At 52.4% G+C, this 24,575-nt stretch overlaps 1 protein-coding gene across 2 annotated transcripts in view; it reads right to left on the bottom strand.

Moving 5' to 3' along the window:
• Positions 1-740: 740 nt before the first annotated feature.
• Positions 741-24,575, bottom strand: part of RSPO4 (R-spondin 4) — a 29,543-nt gene continuing 5,708 nt past the window's right edge. Inside the window, exons 2-5 of one of the 2 annotated variants that reach the window (XM_004746738.3) lie at positions 4,085-4,273; positions 3,272-3,412; positions 1,668-1,853; positions 741-989 (exon numbers count right to left, since the gene is read on the bottom strand). In XM_004746738.3, the coding sequence (XP_004746795.1) occupies positions 889-989; positions 1,668-1,853; positions 3,272-3,412; positions 4,085-4,273 (617 nt within the window). In that variant the 3' untranslated portion in view covers positions 741-888. The remainder of the gene's footprint in view (positions 990-1,667; positions 1,854-3,271; positions 3,413-4,084; positions 4,274-24,575) is intronic. The other variant, XM_045084220.1, reaches the window with a different exon arrangement.

Here is a 24,575-nt window from a genome sequence, read left to right as displayed (position 1 = left end):
CTCCTTGGGCCTCAGTTTCCCCTGGGTACAAGGGGTAGGCAGCACCAGGGTGGGGAACCGAGCAGCTTGGATAATCTCAAAGTTCCTTTTGGCTTCGATGGCCTCTTCTGGGCTGGGCCCGTGGTTCCCCCAGGGATGACAGTCCTGTCGGAAGCAGTGCTTGGACCCCCAAAGGACAAGGGAATATGGTCAGTTTGGGAAGAAGGGGGCAGGGAACCATGAGGGAGGGCAGTCATGGAGCACCAAGGGCAAACTCTGTCAGGCAGGCTCAGGGCTGGCTGTCCAACCGGAGGCCCCATCTGTGTCCACACAGGGAATGGGGAGCCCCCAGAGCCTCTTCCTAGGGGTTCCCACAGGAGCCGGTGACCAAGGGCTGTGGAGATGGCCTCCAGGGATTGGCCTGAGCAGGGGGCACTGGCAGCCCTGGGTTCTGGGATCTCCTCTGGAGCAGAAGCAGGGCCCTAAGGACTCGCACAGCCTACCTGGACGGCGGCCTGGGCCCCGCCCTTGGACACCCCTTCTCTGCGAACAGGGGTCCCAACAGGTCAGGGAAAGGCCTAGAGAAAGACGTCTGCTTTCTTTAAGAAGTAGAGAGAGCAGGACACAGGGAAGAACAGGAAAGAAAACAGGAGACTAGGAAAAGAAAGGCAGACAGATAAGAGATTAAAGAGAAGGGAAAAGGACAGGAGGGAGGAGAAACGGAAGGAAGAGCAGAAATGAAGAAGAGCTGGAAAGGCAGGACGCGGGGAGGAAGGGAAGGGTGGGGAGAGAGAAGGATGTGGTCCCAGCGGCCGCAGCAGGAGGGGGTGGCGGTGTGGGGGTTGGAGGGCTGCAGGCTGCGGGAGCGTGGGTGGGTGGGGGCCGCGGGCGGCAAGCCCCGGGAACTCCTCAGGCCGGTGGGCGGGGCCTCACGTCCAGCGTGCGGTCCTGCCTCCTGTCCTTGCGCGGGCGCCGGTCTCTCCGCCCCTTCTTCTGGCTGGGGTTCCTCCCTGCACCGAGAGCACAGGGCATTGTGTCTGCGCCCCTCGCTGCCCAGCCCGGGGAAGCCCTTCCATCCACTTGCTTTTGAACACTCGCGCGTTGCTTGAATGGCCCGAGGCTGCCGGCGGCGTGGGGCCCGTTTAGAGATCAGAGGGCTTACTTGGGCTTTACTAAGAGCTGGTCCCCTCTTGGGAAGTCGCATCTCAGTGCCCGGACGGGAGCTCTGACGTTTGCCCTGACTCCTCTAGGTGTTCGCAAGTTGTGTTGAGCCCAAGTGTGACCACGTGGGAGAATTTCTTTTATTTCTCTTCTATATGACAGGGCATCAACTTATTTATTTATTTTTTTAATGACCCGTGCAAGGAGATCACATTATCCATGAACTTTGGAGTCATAAAGAGGGCGTTCTGAAATCCTTGCTATTAAAAGGGAGGTGGTCATTCTGCAAGGGCAGAGAAGTCCTGATGAAGGCAGGCACGTATCTCTCCGGGAGTTGGGACTGATCCCACCTGCCTTTGAAAGGATACCAGGGAGGGCAGGACTTAACCCACAGGAAGGTATGGCTAATCTTGGACTTTCCGGTTGCCCTATGGGTGCTATTTGGGCAGGCAATGTCCCCAGCCCCCCAGGGTTCCGCGGGGGGGGGGGGCTGCCTGCTGCAGCCCCGAATGCGGCCGGGTGCTTACCTGCTGGGCATGGCCTCTGGATGGGACATTTCCTTGACTCGGAGAGCACCTGGCAGGTTGCTGCCTCCTCCCGTCCAGCCCGGCCGGCCTCCCGCACGCGGGTCTCCAGACCCCAGGCCGAGCCGCATGCCTTCCCGTTGTGCAAACAGGGGCCCCAGCTCCCCCAAGGGCCCAGCTCACATTCTTCTGTTGGGTGGAGACACAGACAGACAATTTGGATCAGCTGGCAGGGAGATCCAGGGGCAAAGTCGGGGCGGTCCAGGTCCCTGAAGACAACAGCTCTCACCAGGAGCAGAGGGGAGACACTTGACTATCTATTTATGAGGGCCTGGGATGGGCGCCATACTAAAGCACACCTGGGCCAGAAGTGGAAGTGACAGTGGGCTTTAGAGGGGAGGGCTTCCCGGAGGAGGTTACTGAGGAGCTAGAGGGAGAGGAGGTGATCCAGTGGAGCAGAAGGAAGGATACAGGCAGGTGTATGCAGTCTGGGGGGCCTGGCAAACGCGAGGGAGGGAGGGCAGCTGGTGGGGAGGCAGGGGGGAGGCTGGGAGGAGGACAGGTAGGCCAAGAGGCCAGAAGGTCTGCTGGGAGGCCCTTAGGGCCAGGACATCGCTTTGACCTTGATCATGTGCCTCTGATGGGCTGGGGAAGGCAGAAGCTATTCGGTGATATTGTGAGGAAAAATGAGGTCACGGGCCAAGAAATTTCTTAGCAGGAAACAATTTTAAAATACACACACACACACACACACACTCACACATACATATAGTTTTTCACATTTGATTCTATTAAGAGTTCCCGAGAGGTAGGCAAAAAACAAGGTGGCTGTTAATACCCCTATTTTGCAGAATAGGCCAGTAAGGCCTAGAGCAGGTAAGGGGCCTGCTAAGGAAACACAAAAGGGAATCTGCATCAGAACATGGCAAGTGTTTAAGACCTATTTGGGCCCAGAAACCAGATCTCCAGACCTGAGAACAGTGGTCCTTATGCTGATGTGTTCATTTGCCAAGTAGGGACAGAGCCCCTATTCTATGCCTCGTGCTTTGCTAGGCGCAGAGCGGCAGCGGGCACAATACAGACCCAGTTCGGACTCCCAGAGTTCACCACCGAGAAATGTCAGGCTGGGACGGCAGGGTGCTTGGGCCATAATGGGGGAAGCACAGGCAGCCACCGGAGCCCGGAAGAGGCGTGAGTCCTGGGGGCCTGGGGGCCCCGGAAGGTTTCCTGGATGAGGAGAATCCTGACCTGAAGCTTGAAGTAGGGGTGGGGAGATTAGGCTTCAGGGAGGGGCAGAAGGGAGACGTGAAAAGGATTTGAACCCAGGTTTGTCTGATTCTAAAATCGGTGCTCTTCTTGTGAACTCTGGGGCCTCCCCTGGTAATAGCAATGAATCTGATGTTGGTAGTGATGGTGGCCGTGATAATGGTGCTCAATGCATAATGGATGGCTCTAATGTATAGAAGGGTCCCTGTGTGTGTGTCTGATGTCCCCTATTGGGCCTCCCAGCACCCTGGGAGGACATTCTCCTGTGGTTCTTCCTGGTCTCCTGACAGCCCTCACCAGCCCCTTAGGGAAGGAGGCGGGGCGAGGAGGCCCCCACTCACCCTGGCACTCCCGAGTGCTGGGCTGGGCGGTGGTACCCAGCGGGCAGGAGGGCAGACACTTCCCCTTATACAGGAGAAACCGCCTCTTGCACTGGATGCAGAAGTCCTGGCTGAAGCAGCTTTCACACGTGGCCCCGCATTCTGCAAGAAAGCCAGGGCCACCAGTGGTTAGGGTGGCCACGCAGAAGGGGGCCTTCTGCCTTTGAGCAGCCCAAGCTCTGTAGCCCTGGGATCAGGATTCGGTCTCCTCTGAAGCCCAGACCTGTGCGGGAACTGCATTCCAGAGCTCCTTTCCTTGTCTGCGCTAAGGCTCACTGGGGGCAGGTGCCACAGCCAAGGTAACGGGCTTCCTTGGATTGAAAGGTCAAGATTCCCTTTCTCATTTGAGCCAAGGCTCAGAGAGGGCAAGTGACTGGTCTAGAGTCACATAGCAAGTCTGGGCTGTGATGGAGGACTTCTGCTGCATTTCCATCAAAGCTCAAACATGGGCATGATCTATCCCAGGTCACAGTGAAAATCAGAGTAGGAGTTAGGACTCCTTTTTCCCTTTGAGCTAGGCACAGAGAAGGGGAGTAACATGCCCAAGGCCACACAGCAAGCTACGGTAGATAGAGGTAGATAGATAGTGCCGAGAGCTGCTAGGGCGCTGTCTTGCTTAGGGCTTCTGAGCCAGCCTGAAACCAAGCTGGTATCTTGGAGTCTGGGCTTAGGCACACACTGCTTGCTTGCGGTCATGTTGGGGTGAGAGGTGGGGTGTGGGCCAGAGGTCTCAGGAACCCAGCGCTAGCATAGGACGAGGGGGAAGCCACGTACTTTTGCACCTGTTGACCTCCTGGCCACGGACGCCGAAGTAGCCAGAGGGACAGTCATGCACACATTTGCCGTACTGGCGGATGCCTTCCCGGCGGATGAACAGGAAGAGCCTCTGCTGGCAGGTGGAGCAGCCATTTTCCTCTGAGCAGATGACACAGCCTGTGCAGTTGCCCCCTGGACCAGTGCCCACTGCCAGCCAGACCAGGGAGGAAGGTGGGGGAAAGTGGGAGAGAAATAGTCAAACCATGTACGTGAGCAGCACGGACCATCTCATGGGGCATATTAACTGAACACATGGCCACCCGGACAAACCACAACATTTCCCAGACAACTAGGTCATGTGACCCCAATCTGGCCAACAGTGTATAAGCTAAAGCAATGTGTGCAACTTCTAAGAAGCTGCCTTAAAGGGCAGGGGCATGCCCTTTGTTATCCCCTCACCCTTCCTAGTGAGTGGAATGTGAACACGATGGCTGGAACACATGCAGCTACGTTGGATCATGAAGTGCTATCATGTAATGATAGAGATATAAGAAAAAAGAGCCCAGGTTCCCAAGGAAGGTAGAACATGCTATACCAGCCCTGGGCTGCCCGTGTAGACTTAAAGGAGAGAAAAATCTCTGTTTCATTTAAACCACTATTATGTGGAGTTTTCTAGAACTCACAGGCAAACTTAGCCTTTATGGGAATAGTGTGTGTTTATCAGTGTGTGGAGGGTGCGCATGCAGGTGGGGGTGGGGGACACCCTTGTCCTCCTGCGTTTTCTGTGTTTCTGAACAAGACTCCCTTCCTCCCTGTCACCATCATCAAATACTCCCAGCATCATCAAGTGTAGTGAGTTGAGGGAAGGAAAATTTGTTGCCCCAGAGTCAGCCAGGACCCAAAGCTGGGAAGGAGGCAGAGAATACTCTAGAAAGGAAGCCTCTCCAAGGCTCACAGGGGGTCTCTGCTTTCCTGATCGTTACCTGATAAGCTGACCACTTAGAGAGTTGGGATTTGTCAGCCTGGGGTGGGGGGCTGTGACTTTCCCTCTGTTCCCAACCCCCGAAACCAAGTGAGAAGAGGGGCAACGTGCCCCTCCCAGAAATGGGGTGCCTGCAACAAGGGGTGGCCAGCTTCGTATGCCCCTGTTGGGCATTCAATTCTGTCACAGCTCTGCCAACCCTCTCCTTCCTGTGTCTCTCTGAGCGGAGTAAAGAGGCCAGGAGAGAGATGGGCAGAGCTGAGAGAAGAGGCAGCCGCCAAAGAACCTGTGCATCCTTCACGGCAAGCCTGGAGGGCTTCTCAGTGGTGAGGGCCCCTTAGAAGTAGCTGGACTTTGGGGAGGCTGTGGCCTCACCCAAGCAGGGTGGTTCCTGGCAAATGTCTCAGCGAGAGGCAGCAGGGAAAACCACTGGAGGTAGGAGGTGGGGAGAGTCCGCGAAGGACCGAGCAGCTTCTTAGGGGCAACTGGGGACATGTGAAACTGTTCTGCATTTATACCCCATCAAGGTCAGACTGTTTAATAAACCAGTTACATACTTTGACTCCCCTTGAGCCCACAGCCACCCAGCATAGGACCTTCTTCACTCTCCAGGTCTACCTGCCCCCCCCTTTCTATTCATGCCTCATCTGCCTTTTAGAGGAATTCCCTATTGTGTGAGGACCCGGAGAAGGGTAATTCCTGGGGCCCCCTCCCCAGAACAGAAACCAAGGAAGTTCAGCCCTTCTTCAAGTTGGCAGTGATGGGCATTGACCAATCAGATACTCATTCCCATGACCCCAAGTCCTGGGAGCTGGACAAAAGAGTGAGGGGCTATGTGGGGATAAGGGTCACTGTCCAGACCAGTCTGGGCCTTTTCTGCCTCCCCTCCCTCCCACTCTGGGATGGGTCCTGTCATTTCTCCAAGCCTGATCCTCAGCTACCTGGATCTGGTGAGCCCCCCACAACCTGCTGATATCTCCCACTGCTGTGGCTTACGCCCGAGAACCCCAACTGATCCAGCAGGCTTGCTAATGCCCCTGGGAAGAGAAACAGCCACAGAAGAGCAGAGTAGAGGTTGGGGTGTTTCCAAAGCTGTAGCCCTGCAGGGACCTGAGGGCAGAGAGAGAGTGTGCGCGGTGTCATAGGAGGGATCTCCAGGGCCAGAGAGAGAACATCAGCTGAGAAGCGAGCAGAACCCAGACCTCCCATCCCAAGGGAAACAGTTTAAATTCTGATAATACAGAGTGCTGGCAAGAATGACAGGCAAACCCTCCCTTCTGACAAGAGAGTAAATAAGCCCTGGAGAAAAGTCCAGCAGCATCTAGTAAATTTGAGAATGTGCCTTTTCTGAGCACAGCAATTTGGCTTGTGGGCCCCCCCGCCCAAGAACTGTGCTTTTCAAACCCTTGTCCCAGCCTCTCCTACAGGTCTTGTTGCAACACATAGCGCTGGGTTCCACCCCGAGTGTCCGAGTGTCCCACTGAGTAGATTGGAGGTGGGGGGACTGAGACTTGGCATTTCTAACAGGTTCCAGGTGACACTGCTGTTGCTGACCCGTGGCCATGCTCTCAAACCACCAGCACAGAGAAACCCTTGTGTCTGTGCCCAAAGAAGCATGAGCCAAGATGTTCGCTGTGACATCATTTAATAGCAAACAGGTGTCAAAACCTGACTATCAAAAGAAGAGATAAGCTCACTAGGGCGCAGTCCCATATATGACCCACGATACGTGACTGGGGAGGGTTTGCAGCTGACCTCATGGATACTCTCAAAGACAAGGTGGACAGCAAAAACGCAGATTGCACAATGAATCACAGAGGAAGAAGCCATTTGTGTAGAGTTTGAAACCCTGCAGAACAATATTCTTGGACATGTGTGATACTTAAATTTGTATCAAGAGTGAAAGACATAAGGGGTTAATAAACACTGAATTCAGGATGTGGGTGAGAAAAGGGATTCAGGAAGAAGGCCAGGGACTCCTCTTGAATCTCTAATAGTTCATTTCTTCACATCTGAAGCAAATATTAAGATGGGAAGATTTGCAACAAGCGGCCGGCAGGTATACAAATGATCATTGTGGTTTTTTATTCTTGACTGTAGTTTCAAAATACTTTACAATAAAAATATATTTAGAAGTGTTTAGTCTCTATTGTGTCTGTGGATTGGGGAGGGATAGGTAAGGAAAGAGGACTACCTTCTACTCCTACCCCTCCCGGTTTCCTTCCCCAAGCCCTGGCCCATTCTCCAGCTGAGATCTTGGGCAGGAGGTGACAGAAGTTCTGAGAGCAGCAGAGACCTGCACCTTCGAGCCCTGTGCTACTTATGCCTCCAGGTCCTTTCTCTCCTCAGTAAGGGAACCTTATGTTTAGCCAAAGTTATGTCTTCCAAGAATGAAGACTACATTTCCCAGGCTCCTTTGCAGAGGTATATGGGGCAGGGTCTAAGTTGTGACCAATGGGCTTCAAGTGGGAGTGTCCTGTCCACACTCCAGGAATGACCTTTAAAGAAGGGTGACTCTTTTCTCCTCCCCTTCTTCCTCTGCGGGTGGGATTGTGGACTTGGAAGCCAGAGCCAGGGCGGATGCCGGGGACAGAGGGACTTGGCAGAGAGGCCATGGTGTGGCCATGCTAACCCAGGGCTGTCTACTTGTATAGGAGAGGGGCGAAAGTGTCACCCTTCTTGCTTAGGCCATTGGACCTTTCTATCAGATCCTGAGGACTGCATGAGAATGACTGATGCTGTGGGGTCTTCAGCCTCACGGGTGGGCACAGGGTGACGTCAGTGAGAACAGGGTACCTCTCCTTAGTGCCTCAGTGCTATGTCATCCCACTGGACCTGAGATGTGGCCCCACAACAAAGGGCAAAGGGACCCTCATTTGGCTTGAGGTGATCTCTGCCTCCCGGCAGAACAGGAGTTCCAAGTAGAAATTATGTTCGGTTACAGAAAAACAGAATAGCATTCGCTGCACACTGAGTGCGTGGACAGAGACTCACACCTGACTCAGGTGTCTCTGCCCACTTTGCAGCTGAGGAGACCACGGGGCCCCAGGGTCCTGCAGCATCAGTGGAGGCAGGGACCTGGGCAGCCAGCCCCCTACTGCCCTCGTGGAGCATTTGTTCAAGGCTCCTCCATGTCAGGCAGAGCCTGGGGCAGCAGGGATGGCCTGTGCATGGCCCCTGCTGTCAGAGGACCTCACAGCCACTGGGAGGGCTGAAGCCCACAGGAGGGACTGAACGTAATGCAGACAAAGTAAACTCTTTCTAACTGGTCTCTGGGAAGAATTTAGGAATTCTTCAGTCTGACCCCTGCAGGTGCACGGGGATTCTGAGGCCACAAGGGGTGGAGACTTCCTCAAGCTTAGACAGCCAAACAGCAACTAGAGCTACAGCATTTTTCTAGAGTGACATTTCCACATGCAGAAGACAGAACCTGATAAGGACCTTTCCGTGACCTCGGATGGTGTGTGTGTGTGTGTGTGTGTGTGTGTACACATGGGTGTGCAGGCATGGGACAGAACTCAACCCTTCTTTCAGGTTTTTGAAGTTAGCTCTGCGGCCTGCAGCGTCCTTGGTCCTGGTGGTGGGCTAGGGCGCCCCCTAGGGGCTCTGTATTATAATGGCACGCCTGACTTAGAAATCTGATGGCCTCTGGCTTTTCATCACATCTCTGCAACTTGTTGGACAGGGCAATGCTATTTCTCCTCCCCAAGGTCACGGGTGTAGAGACTTGAAGGATAATTCTATGAATCATAAGTGATGACAACTAGCATTTGTACAATGCTTCTTTAGAAAGACCCAAATGTGATAGTTCTTAAACTTGACTGAGCCTAAGAATTCTCAGGGAGGCTCGTAAAGCATCTGGTTTAGGCCCAGGAATGTGCATTATAATAAGTCCAAAATAAATGTAATAGGCATTTTGGATAGGTCTTCCCTGCTCACGAACTCCTTTCCCTGACAACCAGATGTGGAAACCATGCTTGAATTGCATGACGCTGTCCCTTGGTCAATGCCAGACAGACTGAAGTAGGGACTGACTGCTCTTTCTGGCTGAACGAATAAGACCATCTTTCTTGGGAATTTTGACTCTGGGCCAACAGACAATGGTCTGTGTTGGGCTCTTGATCTAAGGACACTTGCAGGAAGGCAGGCTAATGCCCATGTATGAGAAGCTTTTGTGGCCACTAGCATCTGTCGTCCCCCTCTGTGCTCATAGAGACCCCATCCGTCTGCACTCTCTGACTTGGAGGTTCATGGAGAGACTCTCCAGCCAGATACACTTCATCACAGGTCCCCTTGACTCTGGTGGCTGGTTCAAACCTAGGCACATGTCTCAGCAAGAGCTAGTCTTCAGATTTTGGGGTGGGGGGTGGTTGACAGGCATGTGTGTATGCATGCACATGTGTGCATTTTCTTTTCCACTCTATTTGGATTTGGGAAGATGTAGACCAGGGTTGGTGGGCACTGCAGTGTGGGAGGGAGTCCCGCAGGTGGGTGAGAGGTGAGAATAGAGGCCACAAGGCAGCAGCAGAGCCGAGAGATTATGTGTGCACCTGGACGCCCCCCTGCGAGGGTCCATAAATTCTCTTCTTTTCTCAAGCCACTCTACAGTAGGTTTCCTGTCACTTGCAACTAGACTCCTAATATACAGAAGCAAAGAGAGAAAGAAACACATCAGATGCAGACAGAATAAAGCTACTAGAAACCTTTTGGGTCCCAAAAGACAGAGTTTCTTACCAGGTTCCAGTTCCCTCCAGGCCAAGGGGCCTGGAGCCCCAGCCCCCCAGCCTGCTTACCGTGGCTCCCCAATGGGCTTCTTGTATACCCCAACCGTCTCCTGGCCTTCATCACTGGCCTCTCCCAGCTTAGATGCACACTTCTAAAGGAAAGCATTAGAGCTCTCCTTGCAATACCTTGGGTTTGCAGGGGACATCAGAAAAGATGGAACCCCATGCGATTTCTATATCAGTGGTCTCCCATGATCATGACCATCCTCCCCTACTCAAAATACCAGGCCTCAAATACATGGGCCTGTTTCACTCCAGCAGTTGGATGGGTTTGGAATGACATCTGAGTCACTTCGTCTTTTCCCAAAAATATGATAATGGAATGGATCACATCAAGCTTTGCGGTTTCCAAAGGGAGGCAGGCTTATAACAACTCTGAGAGCATGAGTTAGCCCGGGGCTGAGCAATCCATTCATTCATTCACCCACGCATCCAACCAATATCACTGCGTCACGTCCACTCCGAGGGGTTCTATAGTTATGAGCTCTGGGGCAGAGCTGTGTGATCGTGGGCAACGTGCTTTAGCTCTCTGGGCTCAGTTACTCTAGTGCAAAAGCGGGGGGTAATAAGGCTTAACTTGCAGGGTTGTTGTAATTGAAGGAGACAGTTCCTCGAAAACTCTTGGCTTTGAGCCTAGCACATAGCACGCCCCTGATATACTGTGTCTATCACGGTATACCACGGTATACCAGTCCTGGCTCCACCATTCATAGAATGACCTTGGACAAATACCCTCATCTCTGTGGACCTCGGTTTCCCCATCTAAAAACCTGTCGCAGCAATTCCTCCCCTCATGGGCCTGGATATGAGATGTGTGCAAACAAACCAGCAAGTGCCCGGCACACAGTAGGTACTTCTTTATAAATTTAAGTTCAAGTTCCTTGCCTGCCCACACTTGGTCAGTCCACACTTGGACCCTCCTCCCTTTCACAGGTGAGCAAACAGAGGCCAGAGGTGTTGGTGGACAGAAGGTCCGAGGCAATGGTCTTCAGGCAGACACGAGGAGGCAGCTTTGGTCTTGGGTGAAGGGCAGGTTTATCCTTTCTGTTGGGATCAGGGAGTGACCTGGGTCTTCCAACAATGGTTCCCAACCTCAGGGTGACCCACAGCCTGAGAACAACCCCAGGCAACTTCATTGCAATAAGAGTCAATGGCTTGAGGTTTGCAAGGAATCTCCATATTTTTTCTATTTGGGAATTTCGAGTGGCTTCAGGGTCATCTCTGCAATATCGTGCCTCCTACCCCCTTTCAGCCTGCAGAGCTTTCCTGGAAGGGGTCAAAAGGCCCAGGGTGACATCTAAGACCCTGAAGATTACATGTTCTCCCAGACAGGTTCACCTCCTCAGCAGCCCACATTGTGTCTGTCTCTGAAAAATCCTTAATACCCACGTTGAGAAATGCAGCCCCATACTTAAAAAAAAAAAACAAAAAACAAAAAACCAACAACCAAATAAACCAACAACAAAAAACAAAAAAGAAACAAACAAAACCCCTCATTTGGATAGACTGCTAACATTAAAAAATAAATAAATAAATAAAAATAAAGAAAACCCAGATTTCACATAGAAAGCCAGAATTTGGACCTCTCTGGAAAGAATCAGAGGATCTACCAACACTGGGCCTGCATTCCCATAAGGCAATAATTGATTGAAATTTCACAGACAGGGTACAGGCTCACCAGGCTGCCCCCCATCCCCTTTAATGACCCCTGACACTGAGGGCAAAGGTCAGCTGCCCTGTATTATCATCTTGGAGCCTCCGTTCATCTCACACCCACTTCAGTCACTGGTGTTAGGAGGCAATGTGGAGCAGGGGTTCTCAAACATGGGGGCATGCGCCAGATTCACCTTGGACTTGTTAAAACTCCGCTGGCTGGTGATTCGGTGGGGTGAGGCCGGCCTTGAGGAAGTGTAATGCCTACAGGTTCCCAAGAGCTGCTGGTGCTGTAGAACCTGGGACCACACTTGAGTGGAGTAGGGTTAAGAACTGGGCTGTGTGGGTTCACATCCCAGCTCTACCCCTTATCCTTGCCTGTGTGACCTTGAACTTGTACCTTAACCTCTCTGAGCTTCAGTTTTCCCACCTGTTAAACAAGCATCGTACTGGCTGACCTTCCAATTGTGAGGACCTGAGCAGGCCGGACACCAACGAGAGGCTCAGGATTCTTACCATCGCCACCTGCCACGCGTCTGTGGGGGTCTGCGATTCGGGGCTTGCTTGGGCAATCGGTGCAGAACTTTTTATTTTGATGTCAACATTTTTGGGGGGGGGTGGAGTTTCTTCTTAATTGGGGTGTGTCCAGGGAAGTGTGCCTTGCATGAGAACATCATGTGTCATGGTTGACTGAGGATTTAACACAGCTGTCCTGGAGGCCTCCCTGGGAGGTGCCAAGGATGGGGATGGAGAGAGACGGCTGCCCCTTGCCCCAAGGCCATGCAACCTGAGGAGGACCAGTCCTTGACCTGAGTCCTGCTCTGTCCTTGGGGATGATCAGAACCGTGGTGGGGGTGGGGGGGCATGCAGAGAGCCCTGGGTAGTGCGTCTTCTGATCCTTGCCTGGCAGTTGGGGACACATGTCACCAATGACCAAAGGAAATAAACAACATCTGGGCTCCCGCCTGTCCGCTCAGGCCCCCACATATGGGAGGCAGTTGCTGCCCCTGGAAGCTGGCTCAGAGGAGCCCCACGGCACATCCCTGCCTGGGGGGCAGATTGCACCATTCCCAGCAAGGGAGGCGCCCTGGAGATGACTTCCAGCTTATAGTCTCCCACGGGGTGCAGGGCTAAAGGTCTCCAGCCCCCCAGCCTCTTCTCAGTACCCTGGAAAGGGAACATAGAGGGTCTCACGTTCAGCAGAATGTTGAGGTGGTCTTGGTTTTGGAGCCTGACAAACCAACACTTCCTGGCTGGGTGAGTTTAGACAAGCAGGCTTCACTACTCTGAACCTCGGTCTCCTCTTTGGCAAAATGGGGACAACCGCAGCAACCTGCTCCCAGGCACTTGTCTGGTTGACACGAGCTCATCCACGTAAAGTGCCTAGCACCACTCGTGGCAGACAAATGGGCACTATTTTATTATTTGGTTTCTGTGAGACGCATGGGAGGCGCCCCAAGGTGCTCCCTCGAGGGCCGGAGTGCAGTTTGGGGTTTTCTCCTTCAAGTTTCCATAGCTTTGCACTTTGGCCTCAGAGAGTGTCGCTGCGGTGGGAGGGCCAGGCTCATACAGGGCAAAGGAAGTTGATGATGCTCCTTTTCTGCCAGGAAGGATGAACCCCAGCAGGGCAGGGCAAAACCACAGTGGCCCCCACAGGCGAGTCCTCACCTTGCTTTTGCTCATCCAGATTATCCTGGCAAATACTGCGCCTCGAGACCCCCTTTTCCAGAGCTGCTCACCATCCCGCGTGGAGATGTTGCAAAATTCATTTAAGTACTATCGTCACACCCACTTCAGAAGCGAGGCAACGGAGGTTCAGGGCAGTGCCGCTGCTTGCCCAAAGGCACGTAGTAGGAGCTGTAGTGGACAGTCAGACCCAGGCAGGGTGACTCCAGAAGCTGAAAGCTTCACGTCGAGGTGACACTGCCTTCCGAGTCCCTGTGTACCCCATGCCTCCTTCAGTCCTCCACACTGAATAACACGTCCCCCGTCCCCTTACTATGGCCTTGCTAAGTTCCCAGGGCTGTGCTAAGGCCCTTGCCTCTTTCCATGCCCACTTGACCTTGACCGAGACAGGAAGTTGGCCTGCCCAGGACAGGCCGTCTGGGGACTGAGCCTGCCTCTTCGGTGTATCTCATTCATTTTCTCTTGTGCCGTGCTCAGTCCCGGGATGTGGGGCAAGTCAGCACGTGTGCCCTCACCCAAGGGAGCCTGTCCCTGTCGTTCTTCTGTCAGGTCCCTTCCAAACTCTCTCTGGGGGATTTTCTTGTTGCCCCCACCAGGGCTTTGGGAGGCTGGGAAACGTCCTGCCCCACCCCAGCCGCTGCTTGGAATCCAGAAGGAATCCTTTCCAGACCCTGGGAGAGAAGGCGGGATGGAGTGCGGTGGGGAGTCAGGGTTCACACCCACATCTGTTCTTTCCTCAGATTTCAATCCACATAGAATCACCCGGTGCTGCTGCTTAAAATCTGAGGCACTACCTCCTCTCAATTAGGGGCTTGGTTGAAAGCTTCTGGTGCTGTGCCTGGTGTCATAGATGTCTGAGCTCAGGCGATCTTCAAAAACCACTCTGCAACTGGGGCGCCTGGGTAGCTCAGTGGGTTAAGCCTTTGCCTTCGGCTCAGGTCATGATCTCGGGGTCCTGGGATGGAGGCCCGAATTAGGCTCTCTCCTCAGCAGGGAGCCTGCTTCCCCTTCTCTCTCTGCCTGCCTCTCTGCCTACTTGTGATCTTTCTCTCTCTGCCATATAAATAAATAAAATTTAAAAACAAAACAAAACAAAAACCACTCTGCGGGCTCAGCCAGGGCTTCCCAACAGTAGTGTTAACACAGAGTACCCTGGGGTCTTGGGTTCAAAGGTAGATTTTGACACTAAAGGTCTGGGGTGAGGTCTGAGCTGCTGTTTCTCTACAAAGCTGCCCGGGGATGCTGATGATATTGGTCCCTGACCTCATTTTAAGAAGCAAGGAGGTTGGTCTTGTTACCACTCCTCATTACACAGATGAGCCAACTGGGGCTCAAAGGCCAATCCCTGGAGGTAGCAGAGCTAGACAGAGCTCCCAGACAGTACCTTGCCCCGGAGGCCTGACGATGGATGAGACGCCGGGGTAATATTGGGTAATATTTGGAAGGGGCAACCCAGCTCCTCTTATCACTCACTGGAAGGCTTTCCCAAGTAGCCAGAGCTGGGGACCGTGCCAAGGTCAGCGAGGCAGGAAGGGGAGGCGCCGGGTTTGTCTGCACCCGAACGTGGGCGTGGTGCCGGGACAGTGCCGGGTGCGGGATGGATGGTGAACCCCACCTCCAGAGGATTCTAGTGCTCAGGGTTGAAGCATGAAGTTTTCGCCCTGTGTTGTCTCTGCCTGGCCCTCTGGCCGGGTAGCGGGGCAGACCCATTTCAGAGCAGGCTGCTTGTGCCAGGCTTGCCCCATGCCCCTCGCCAAGCCACATCTCTGCTTTCCTATCCCTTAATGAGCCACCCTGGCCCTGGCAGATGCATTCTGCCCTCCCCTAACCGCTCCTCAAGGATGGTCCTGCTTGTGTTCCTGTGGGAGCCCTGGGTGTGCAGCCAGAAGCCAAGGACCCATCTTGCCAGAGTGCAGCTACCTGTTATCTGTGAACACAGAAGCATCACACGACTGGCCCGAGTGTGAAACTGTCAGAAAATCAATCTGCCTACAGTCTTGTCACAAAACCCTCTGTGGGTCAAAGTGTCGTTGTGTCGTCAAGGGTGTGCAATTGCAGAAGAAACGGTCTGGCCTTGTCCTATGTTTAAAACAGTCACAACATTGTCAAGTAGACACAGTTACCCCCCCCACAAAAAAAATCTTGAGAAAACAGTTCCTTTTCTTTTCCAGCAACAGACACAGGTTCGCTGTGGGAGAAGCCCTGAACAAGCTGCTGAAATACCCTGTGCCTGAGTTTCTTCTGTTTTTAACTCACATAGCTGTTGTGGGGCGGGGGAGGGTGGTTGTCAAATGCCTTATGCTCAAAGCGGGGCAGAGCAGGTGCTCAGGAAACTCACGGCCCCTCCCCCACTCCCCGTGAACGGCATGTCTCTGCAGCACGCGTGTCTCTGGCATGTTTCCTCCCAGCTATAGCCCTACACCTGGCACAGCAGGTGCCTGGTATACAGTAGATACTCAGTGAGGACTTGTAAGCTGGGAGTGGACTTAGACAGTTTCTGGCTCCTTTCAGTTCTGGGTCTCTGTGGTTTGCTGTGTGACCTTGGGCAGGTCTCTTTCTTCTCTGATCCTCTCCAAACCTACTTGGCTGCCGTGAAGTACTCTGAGACCTATGTATACAGTACCTAGTGGTGCTTGGCTTGAGTTGGCTGCTTATTACCACTCCCTCCCCTGGGACGCTTTTGATTCCCCATTGCTCTTTATCTGTGAAGGACTCTTCTGGCTCTTTGAGAGGCTATACAGCTCTGGCCCAGTAGGAGGATGTTTGCAGCAGTTAGGACCCTGCTGGGACTCCTCCAGCCAATCTGGAGACCCAGTGCAGCATGGGAGGGGGGCCATGCCCACTGGCTAAACCTGGAGGCTCCCACAAGCTTTGAGGAAGATATAAGGGCCAGGATACCTGGGAAGGTAGTGGAAACTTTCATTTTTTTAAAGTATTTAAATTCAACTAGCCAACATACAGTACATCCTTAGTTTTGGATTTGGGAGAAACTTCCTAAGAGGAACTGGAAAGCCCAGATTCTGAAAGTTAATCTGAGGAGGGTACCAGGTTTGAGAGCTCTACCTACAACCTCCTTTCCTTTGTCCTGTGGAAGTCCTGTGACTGACAGAGCCCAGCGCTAGGGATGAGGACAGTGGTACCTGTCTCAGGGTGGACTTAGACTCCTTGTATGATCTTGGCAGAGTTCCTCATCGCCCCATGCCTCAGTTTCCCCAGCAGGAAAACAAAAGATGGGGCTTGATAAAGGACTTAAAATATTTTCAGCCACGGAAGCCTTCTTTTTTTTGTAACGAGATGGGATATGGATGCTGAGTTAATAGGACAGGTAAGGATGGAGCTGCTTTGGCTGAAACCTGGCTGGGTGTGAGGATGAGGATCTTGAGCCTGATCCTTTTCGTTCCCATCCCCCACTTCTGGAGGCAGCCCCTCAGGGCTTGGAGCATCTCTAATGACCTTCAAGCCCCAAAGGCCCACAGTGCCAATGGCAGGAGGAGCAGCGGCAGAGCTGTTAGCAGCACTGGCTGGAGACAGACAGCCTGGGTTTAAGCCTCCACCTAACCTCTGTGAGCCTCAGTTTCCCCATCTGTAAAATGGGATACTACCTGTCTTTTTATGTTGTTGTGAAGGTGCAGTTCATTGGCGTTTGACACAATTAGAACAGGGTCTAGCAGACGGTAGGTATGAGCGGTGTGGAGCGCCTATATGGCCGGACTCTGTCACAACAACCCTATGAGGTATCCTCTTAAAACAAAGAAGTTAAGGCACAGAGAGGGTAGGTAAGTTGCCCAGGATCACACAGCTGATAAGTGGCAAGCTTAGGTTTAAAGCCAGGTGGTCTTAAGAACTGGTGGTTTTTATTAAGTATTAGGGAGACTCTAGCCCTCAGAATAGGCCCAACATAAACACCCTCCTTGCCTCATAAAATGAAGCCCAAGGAAGCGTTGGGTATGTGATCGGTGCTCAGCACGGAGAAATCCTGGGGCTCCACTGCCAGTAAGCATCAGGGAAGGTGACCAGGTCTAAAAGTCAGGGCTGGTCCTCATGCCAAACCCTGTCAGTGTTCAGGGATAACCCCAGCTCCTCTCAGCCAGGACCCTGGGGACCAGGAGGCTCTGAGGGGTGACAGAATCAGGAATCCAGTGGGACCTCCAGGCATGGACTAAGTGTCTTCACAGATCTGATTGTGGATCTGGCCTCTTCTCACAGGCTCCCTTCCCCTCTCAAATCCCAGCAAAGGGAGAGAGCCCCAGATGTGGACTCTTGTCCCAGATCTTTGGACCCTAGGGCAAGGTCCTCCCTGTCTCTGGGCCTCAGTTTCTCCATCTGTCAAAACCCACTGTGCGTAAGGGTCCAATATTCATGATCTATCCACCCGTTGGGGAGGTATTTCTTGAATACCCGCAATGTGCCAGGCCCTTTTCTAACCTCCAGGAACATGAGGGTGAAAACAAGAAGCAAAAAAAAAAAAAACCAAAAAACCAAAAAACAAAAAACCTTCTCATTTGCTTTCATTTGATTTATTAGACAAAAATCAAAAGACAAATCCCAGACCCACTGAAACTTTTAGAAAGATGCACAACATGGTTCTAGTTGAAAGGTAAATTTCCCACGCTCTCTGTCTTTTTTAGCCCTCCTCCCAGCGCCAGGCACCCCGCTGGGTACAAGGGTGCTCTGTAAATGTTTGTTGAATGAATGAATGAACAGGACTTATCTTGCAGTGCCCAAATTGGTGACAAAGGGTGGAAACAGTCTCTGAATCGTCCCCGTCCCTGCCACAGTGTTTTAAAGAGAGCCGCCTCATGAGTATGAAACTGGGGCTTGGTAGCTGGCTCCAGGGCTTAGTGTGGGGAGGGGGCAACGATCTTTGCATCCCCTATCTTCCCCCCACCCCACCCCCTGCCTCTGCAACCTGTGTAAATGGATTTCTGAAAAAGATCCCCCCAAAACTGTCCCACAGGGGCTGGGGCAGGGCTGAGCACTTCCCCACCTCCCTAAACCCAGCTGGAGTGGCAAGAGAATCACTCATCCTTTAGAGGGGACCCAAAGACCATGGAAATGGCATTTCATCCTGATGGATACACATCCCGAGGTTTGGGATCAGACAACCCTGCTCTCAAATGCCAGCTCCAAGCTTACTTCTGAGACATTTAACCTCAGTCTGCTCACTTGAAAATGGAGACAATCACCCACTCACTGGAAAATGTGTTCCCTCCTATCAGAGACTTTCCTCTCTCTGCCAGGCACTGTTCTAGGCACTGGCACATCAGTGAATAAGAGGGTCTTCCCCTCATGAAGTGTGCAGCCAGAAGGAGAGAGCGATTATTTGTGGTAGTGACCAGGAGTGAACAAAAGTTAGGAGAGGTATTCCTGCATAGGGACCAGCAAGCACAGAGGGCCAGAGGCTGGAAAGAGCTTGTTTTGGAAGAGGGCAGTGGTCAGGGGAGAGCCATGGCAGGTGAGGTCGGACAGGCGGACGGGCCAGCCCAGGTGCGTGGGCTCAGAAGCGGTTTGCATGGTGCTGGATCTTCCTAGAAGCACGGCTGCCTGGGCTTCCGCAGGTGCTGACGGGGAAGGGGCACGGTCATCCAGGTGGTCTGGACGAGGCTGGCAGCTGTGGAAGCAGGCGGGGTGGAGGGCGGACAGGCAAGCTCTGCCCGTTAGCTACTACAAGGTAAGTGGCCCAGTCCTGGCGTGGCGCATGTAGGGGCTTACAGATCCACTAATCAGTCTCAGATCTAAAGAGACCTAATCTGAGAATCCCAGGATGGGATCTACCCCACAGCCTCCCCATAAATGCCAAATTGCTTCCGCTTCCCCTTGCCATCACTTCCGGTTGGGCCTCCTTGCCCTGCTGTTGCTCTTGACTTCCACGGGCTACCAGGACCAGGTCCCTGTCCTGGGTCCCCTCTGGTTGTGAAGCAGCCTTGCCCTCCAGTTGTGCTCCCTGCCTCTGCCACCCACGCCCTACCCTCCAGATGCTGTGAACCTGAGGCCCCGCCACGGTGGCTTCCTAAGCTGGGCTCCAAGTTGAGAATAGGTGGTGAGTCACAGTGACCATCTGCCTGGGCCTGGGCCAGGCCCCCAGACCAGCTGCCCGGCATCGGGAAATGGGGAAAGCGGAGACAGCGCCAGGGGGAGGTGGGAGCCCAGGTCACACACCCGAGGATTTGCCACCTTGACCTAGGAAGGCCCTTTGACCTCTCTGAGCCTCAGTGTCTCACCTGCAAAATAGAATGATGCTATCCAAGGTATCCAAGGTTTGTCTGGAGGGTAAATGGGGTTGATAACCCACAGAGTACCTGGCCGTGTGCCTGGCATATATGACAAAAGCAGTCCCCAAGCGGGAGCCAGACTTTGCCTTATGCTCTGCCCTGGGTTTTAGCTAACCAATTCCTGGCACAGTGAAAAGGAGCTCTTGGGAGCCCCAGCTGGGATTCCAACCCAGACTCTGTGAGGGCGGTGGGAACCTGGGTAACTGACTTCCCCCATCTGGGTCCCATTTTCCCTTCTGTAAAATGGGTACCCATCTTCTAAGGTTGTAACGCACCCAACCTGGCCCATAGTGGTGCTCAATAAATGATATGCAGCCAAGGGGCAGGGACTGAATGGAAGAAGAGGAAACAGGCACAGCATGTGGTGGGGGTGTAGGAGCACAGGGAAATGGGGAGGTTCATGATCTTGGCTCTAACCCTCTCCTGGCCCCGAGGCACCGTCTCTGCCAAACCGAAACCCAGGCTTGCACAGGCCTGAAAATTTAACAGCCACTGTCAGTGGGCCTCAGTTTCCTCATCTGCAAAATGGAACCATCCTTCTTGCCCAGTTAAAACCAGGACAAAGGTCTGGGACCAAGATGGGTAGCGTGGAGCCAGAGGGGCTGGTCACTGTGAGTTCTGGCAGGTGCTCGAAGGGAACAGGGCTGTGAGTGTGCAGAGCCTGGCTCATGTTGGCTGAGCCTCTCACCCCGATCCTTGTGTTCTATCTTTCACACTCACCACAGCTCTGCAAGTCTGGGGTTACACATGCCCCATTTTCATGGAGGAGGAAACTGAGGCTCTGTGAGATAAAGTGGTAGACCCATGAGCTCACAACGAGGAGGTGGGTGGAGGCAAACCTGACTCCAAGCTCTGGACTGCTGGGGATCCCACCTCCTGGATGGCCTCCCTGTGGACTCCTGCCCCATGGCTCTTCAAAAGCAGACAAAAGCCCTTGAAAGTCATATGTCCCTTAGGGCCCAAGGTCAACCACAGGGGTCTCTGAGCTGTTTGTGAGGACAGACAGGGGGAGACTGACTCCAGGAAGAAGGGAGGACCTTCAGGGTAGCCAGCTTTGCACACAAATGTCCTGGGTGCTTGTATTCTTTCTTCTTTGGTGGTGGTGGGGGTGTAGGGTGTGGATGCCGGAGATCAGATGATCCACAAACTGTGACCTTGCAGCCAAAGCAGCCCTGGGAGAGCGGCAGCCTCGGGATGGGGCTGCTCAGCCCATGGCGAGGACTCTGAGCCCCACTGGGATGCCCTGCCAACCAACTTCCCCATCTCCAGGTGCAGGGACTCCAGCTGCCATCTTTCCTCCTCATAGGAAGGAAGGGGGCCCACCACCTCCCTCAGTCCAGGGTCCCCAAGGTCTAACAGCAGGTGCCGGCTGTTGAGGATATGTCCTTGAGGACATTCAAGGACAAGAGTGAACAGAGAAGCACTACCTGCCATTGAGACTTCCAGAAATGTTTCTGGGAGGGGCCTTGGGCTGCTGTACCAGGACTGTCAGCATTGCCAAGGAGGCACGGCTCACAGGAAGGGTGGTCCACTGGAAGGACGGAGAACCAGGGGCTCACACCCTTCTACCGAGACCTCTTATATGGACACTTTCTTTCTTTCTTTTTAAAGATTTTATTTTTAAGTCATCTCTATGCCTAGTATAGGGCTCGAACTCACAACCCTGGGATCAAGAGTTGCACACTCCACTGACTGAGCCCTTCCAGGGCCCCTTATAAGGACATTTTCTAAGATCAAAAAGCCTAGACTGTAAGGCAGAAGAAAACCCCCACCCCCAAAAAGCTCATATGAGATTTGATCATGTGAACAGTAAGTAGAGATTTCTATTCTCTAAAGGACATCCAAAATTACCAGATGGGTGTCAGACTGAAGAAAAATATTTTCTAGGTCAAAACCAACAGGGGGTCAATATGTAGGTGGTAACACAAGGATGTCCTATAAATTGACAAGAAAAATTCAGGAAACACAATAAAAAAGTGGACAAAATAAAAATAAAATATATTAAACATTTTAAAAAATGAAAATAAGGGGAATGAAAATCAGGTAAAAGTAATTAAAATTGACAAAAATATAAAAGAAATAACATTTTAAAGTTAAAACAGTAAAAATTTTAGAAGAACAGAAGAGTAAAACTAAAACTACATCTATAACATAAATTTAGATGCATTAAAATTATTTTTAATTACAATTAGACATTACAACTACTAATAATGAAAACCTAAAAAACAAAACGGAAGGGTTTACATAAAGTAAAAAAGAAAGAATTTTAAGTAAGTGAAACAGATTTAAGAAGAAAATAAGAACTTGGCAATTCATAACAATTTAAAAAAGAAAGAAAGGAAAATAAAATACAAAACAGGAGCAGGCTCTTACACGACCCCGTACTGATAATATGCTATGAATTAAGGAGTCTGATTGACTCAAATGCCTGCCAGAAGAGGGGCAGGGTGGAGGAGGAAGGAAAAGCATGTTCAAAAGACAGCATCTGACTGGGTTTTTCCAGCCTGCTGTGGGCAGAGGATAGGACGTCAGGCCCCACGATGGCCTCATCCACAAACAGCCATCACATCATTTATACATTTAAAACACACCAGCACCACGAACACGTACCACACACAACCTTCCGTCCTCACTGCTGTCCTCTGAGGGCCGGTTTCATAGAGGAGGGAACAGAGGCTCAGAGAGGGTAATCCTGTGTCACAGTCACACAGCATTTAGGACCACTCTACCCTCTGAATCTGGGCTCCTGAGGACTTCCAAACACAGGCAGGGACAGGTCTGACATCAGGCTGGAATGTTCTGGATGCTAGCAAGAGCCAACCTCCCATGGCGCATGAGGGTTACCACCATTTATTGAACACCTACTATCTCTCAGGTGGGGTACATGCATAATCTTGATCCTCAAGACAACTATATGATATAGATGCTCTGATCGTTCCCAAGATTCTGACAGATGACACTGAGATTCGGTAATGGAATATTTTCACCCAAGCACGGCAGGAGCGGAGATGGGAGCTCAGCCCAGGCGTGTCACAGCCCAAATCCCACCCTCCCCGCCTGGTGCTGGAACTCTTGAGAGCTCCCCCTATTTGCTAGAAATGTCTTTTGCAAGTCAGCCAACGGAGGCACAGAAGGGAGAGATGATATGCCCAAGGTCACTCAGCTAGTGAATGGCAGAGCCCATGGCCTTCGTGACAGCCTGCTGGCCACCCCCTGCTCATGTGGGGCTTGCTAGAGACAGCTGTGCCCCTGTGCCAACACCAGGGCAGGCTCCGGAAGGGCAGCCGTGACATTCCTTCCCTGCGAGTCTCCACCCCTGCGGATGTGGGCACCGCTGTTGGGCTTCAGGGAAAGTGGAGGCTTCTGGCAAAAGTGAGTGGTTTTCCCCATGTGGTCTGGGTCCCCCAGGCATGGGAATGCCTTTCTTTTGAGCTGGTGAAACAGAACCCCCACCATAATGGCAGACTGGGGCCCCCAGTGGGGACCACAGAGAAGGGGGTTCTGTGAATCATGTGGTGTGATTCCAAGAAATCATCCCAGGGCAGGTGGTGGTGGCCCAGTCTGCCACAGTCATGCCCAAAAGGAGGGCCTCACCCATCCGTGATGGGAACCAGATCATTCCCTGTGGGACCTGGAGGGATCCCCGGGTTGGGGCTGAAAGGCATTTGTCTGAATGGCACCGCTGGCTGCACAGGCCAAGAAAGGAGGCTCCAGCCCATGGAGACCTGGAGGCACATCTCAGCCTCTCCCCATCCTGGCTCTGTGCCCTTGGCAAGTCAATTGCCCTCTCGGAGCTTGGAAGGCCTCCACTGTAGAATAAATAGGGTCACACCACCTCCTGGGCTATTCTGTGGCTAAACTGGGAGAGGGCCTGGCGGGGTAGTTATGCACCCTCCTTTGGAATTAATTGTCTGGGTTTAAATCCTGGTTTTGCCAAACTTACTTTGCCAAGCTAGTGGACTGAAGTATATGAAATTGCTAATATTTGGGCTGTTTTTGACCTATAAAAATGGCAATTTTCATACTCTTCAACTAACACCCCCTTCTCTTAAATCAGTTTCCTCCACTCTAAAATATGGATCATAGTCCTCACAGCAACCTATGAGGATTAAGTAAGGCTGGGGAGATAACTGAGCTCAGTAGAGCTCGGGCTCTGAGACCAGGCAGGATTTGAACCTGGGCTGTGTGACCTTGGGCAAGTTAATTAACCTCTCTGTGCCTCAGTCTTCTCATCTGTGGAACGGGGATAATAATAGGACCTGTCTCATAGGTTTATTAAGAAAATTTAACCAGTTCATACATATAAAGTATTTAGAACAGTGCCTGATGTTGTTAAATAAAATAAAATAACAGGTAACAACATCTGGCACAGAGTAAACGTTCGACAGTAAAACCAAATCAAAAACAGACTTTTAAAAACCTTGGATGCCAGCGAAAGTTCAGTATTTTTAAAGAAAAAAAAAGTATGTTTTTAGGAACATGTACGTGTGTGGAAATGCACATGAAGGGCCTGGTCCTGGGTATCCACCATGCCCAGGGTCTGGCCCCGGGGCCTCAGCCGGCTCCTGCTCATGGAAGCACACAGCCAAGCCACGGAGCCTGTGAGGCACACAGGTCACTCCAGGGGCCCGTTGGAGGCTCTCAAGCCCAGCTGGCCTCTTGTGGTGATAGGCACCGGCTCCCGGGGGTGGGGGTGGGGTGAGGTGTTTCCCTGCTTGAACCTCCATTCACGCAAGTCTTGGTTTCAAAGGTCCTTTTCAGCCCTAGCATTCCATTATTCTATAAAAAAAGGAAAGTGGAACCCTTCCGCAAAGTGTAAAGTGCTGTGTGAACCACAGGGCGGTTCATGGTGTTGCGTGGGTTTTCCAGAGAAGTCTGTAGTAGGCAGGATTTGCTCCTGTGGGTCTGGAACCTGGAAGATCCAGGCCACACATCTGTTTCCTATGTGACGTGGGACAAATCACGTCCCTTCTCTGAAGCAGCCTTCCTTTTCTGGAAAGGCATAGGGAGCAACCATGCTGGCCCAGCAGGATCAGTGAGAAAGGCTCCCACGATGTCTGGGGCTCACCAGCTGCTCAGGAGTGTCTGATGACAGACACAGACACAATCATTGCTCTGTCTTCTGGGGCTAC

This window comes from Mustela putorius, unplaced genomic scaffold, assembly GCF_011764305.1.
Source record: "Mustela putorius furo isolate JIRA1106 unplaced genomic scaffold, ASM1176430v1.1 tig00000743_pilon_pilon_pilon, whole genome shotgun sequence".
NCBI classification, from domain to species: Eukaryota; Metazoa; Chordata; class Mammalia; order Carnivora; family Mustelidae; genus Mustela; species Mustela putorius.
Note: the sequence above shows the minus strand (reverse complement) of the source record. Positions and strands in the feature narration are given on the sequence as shown.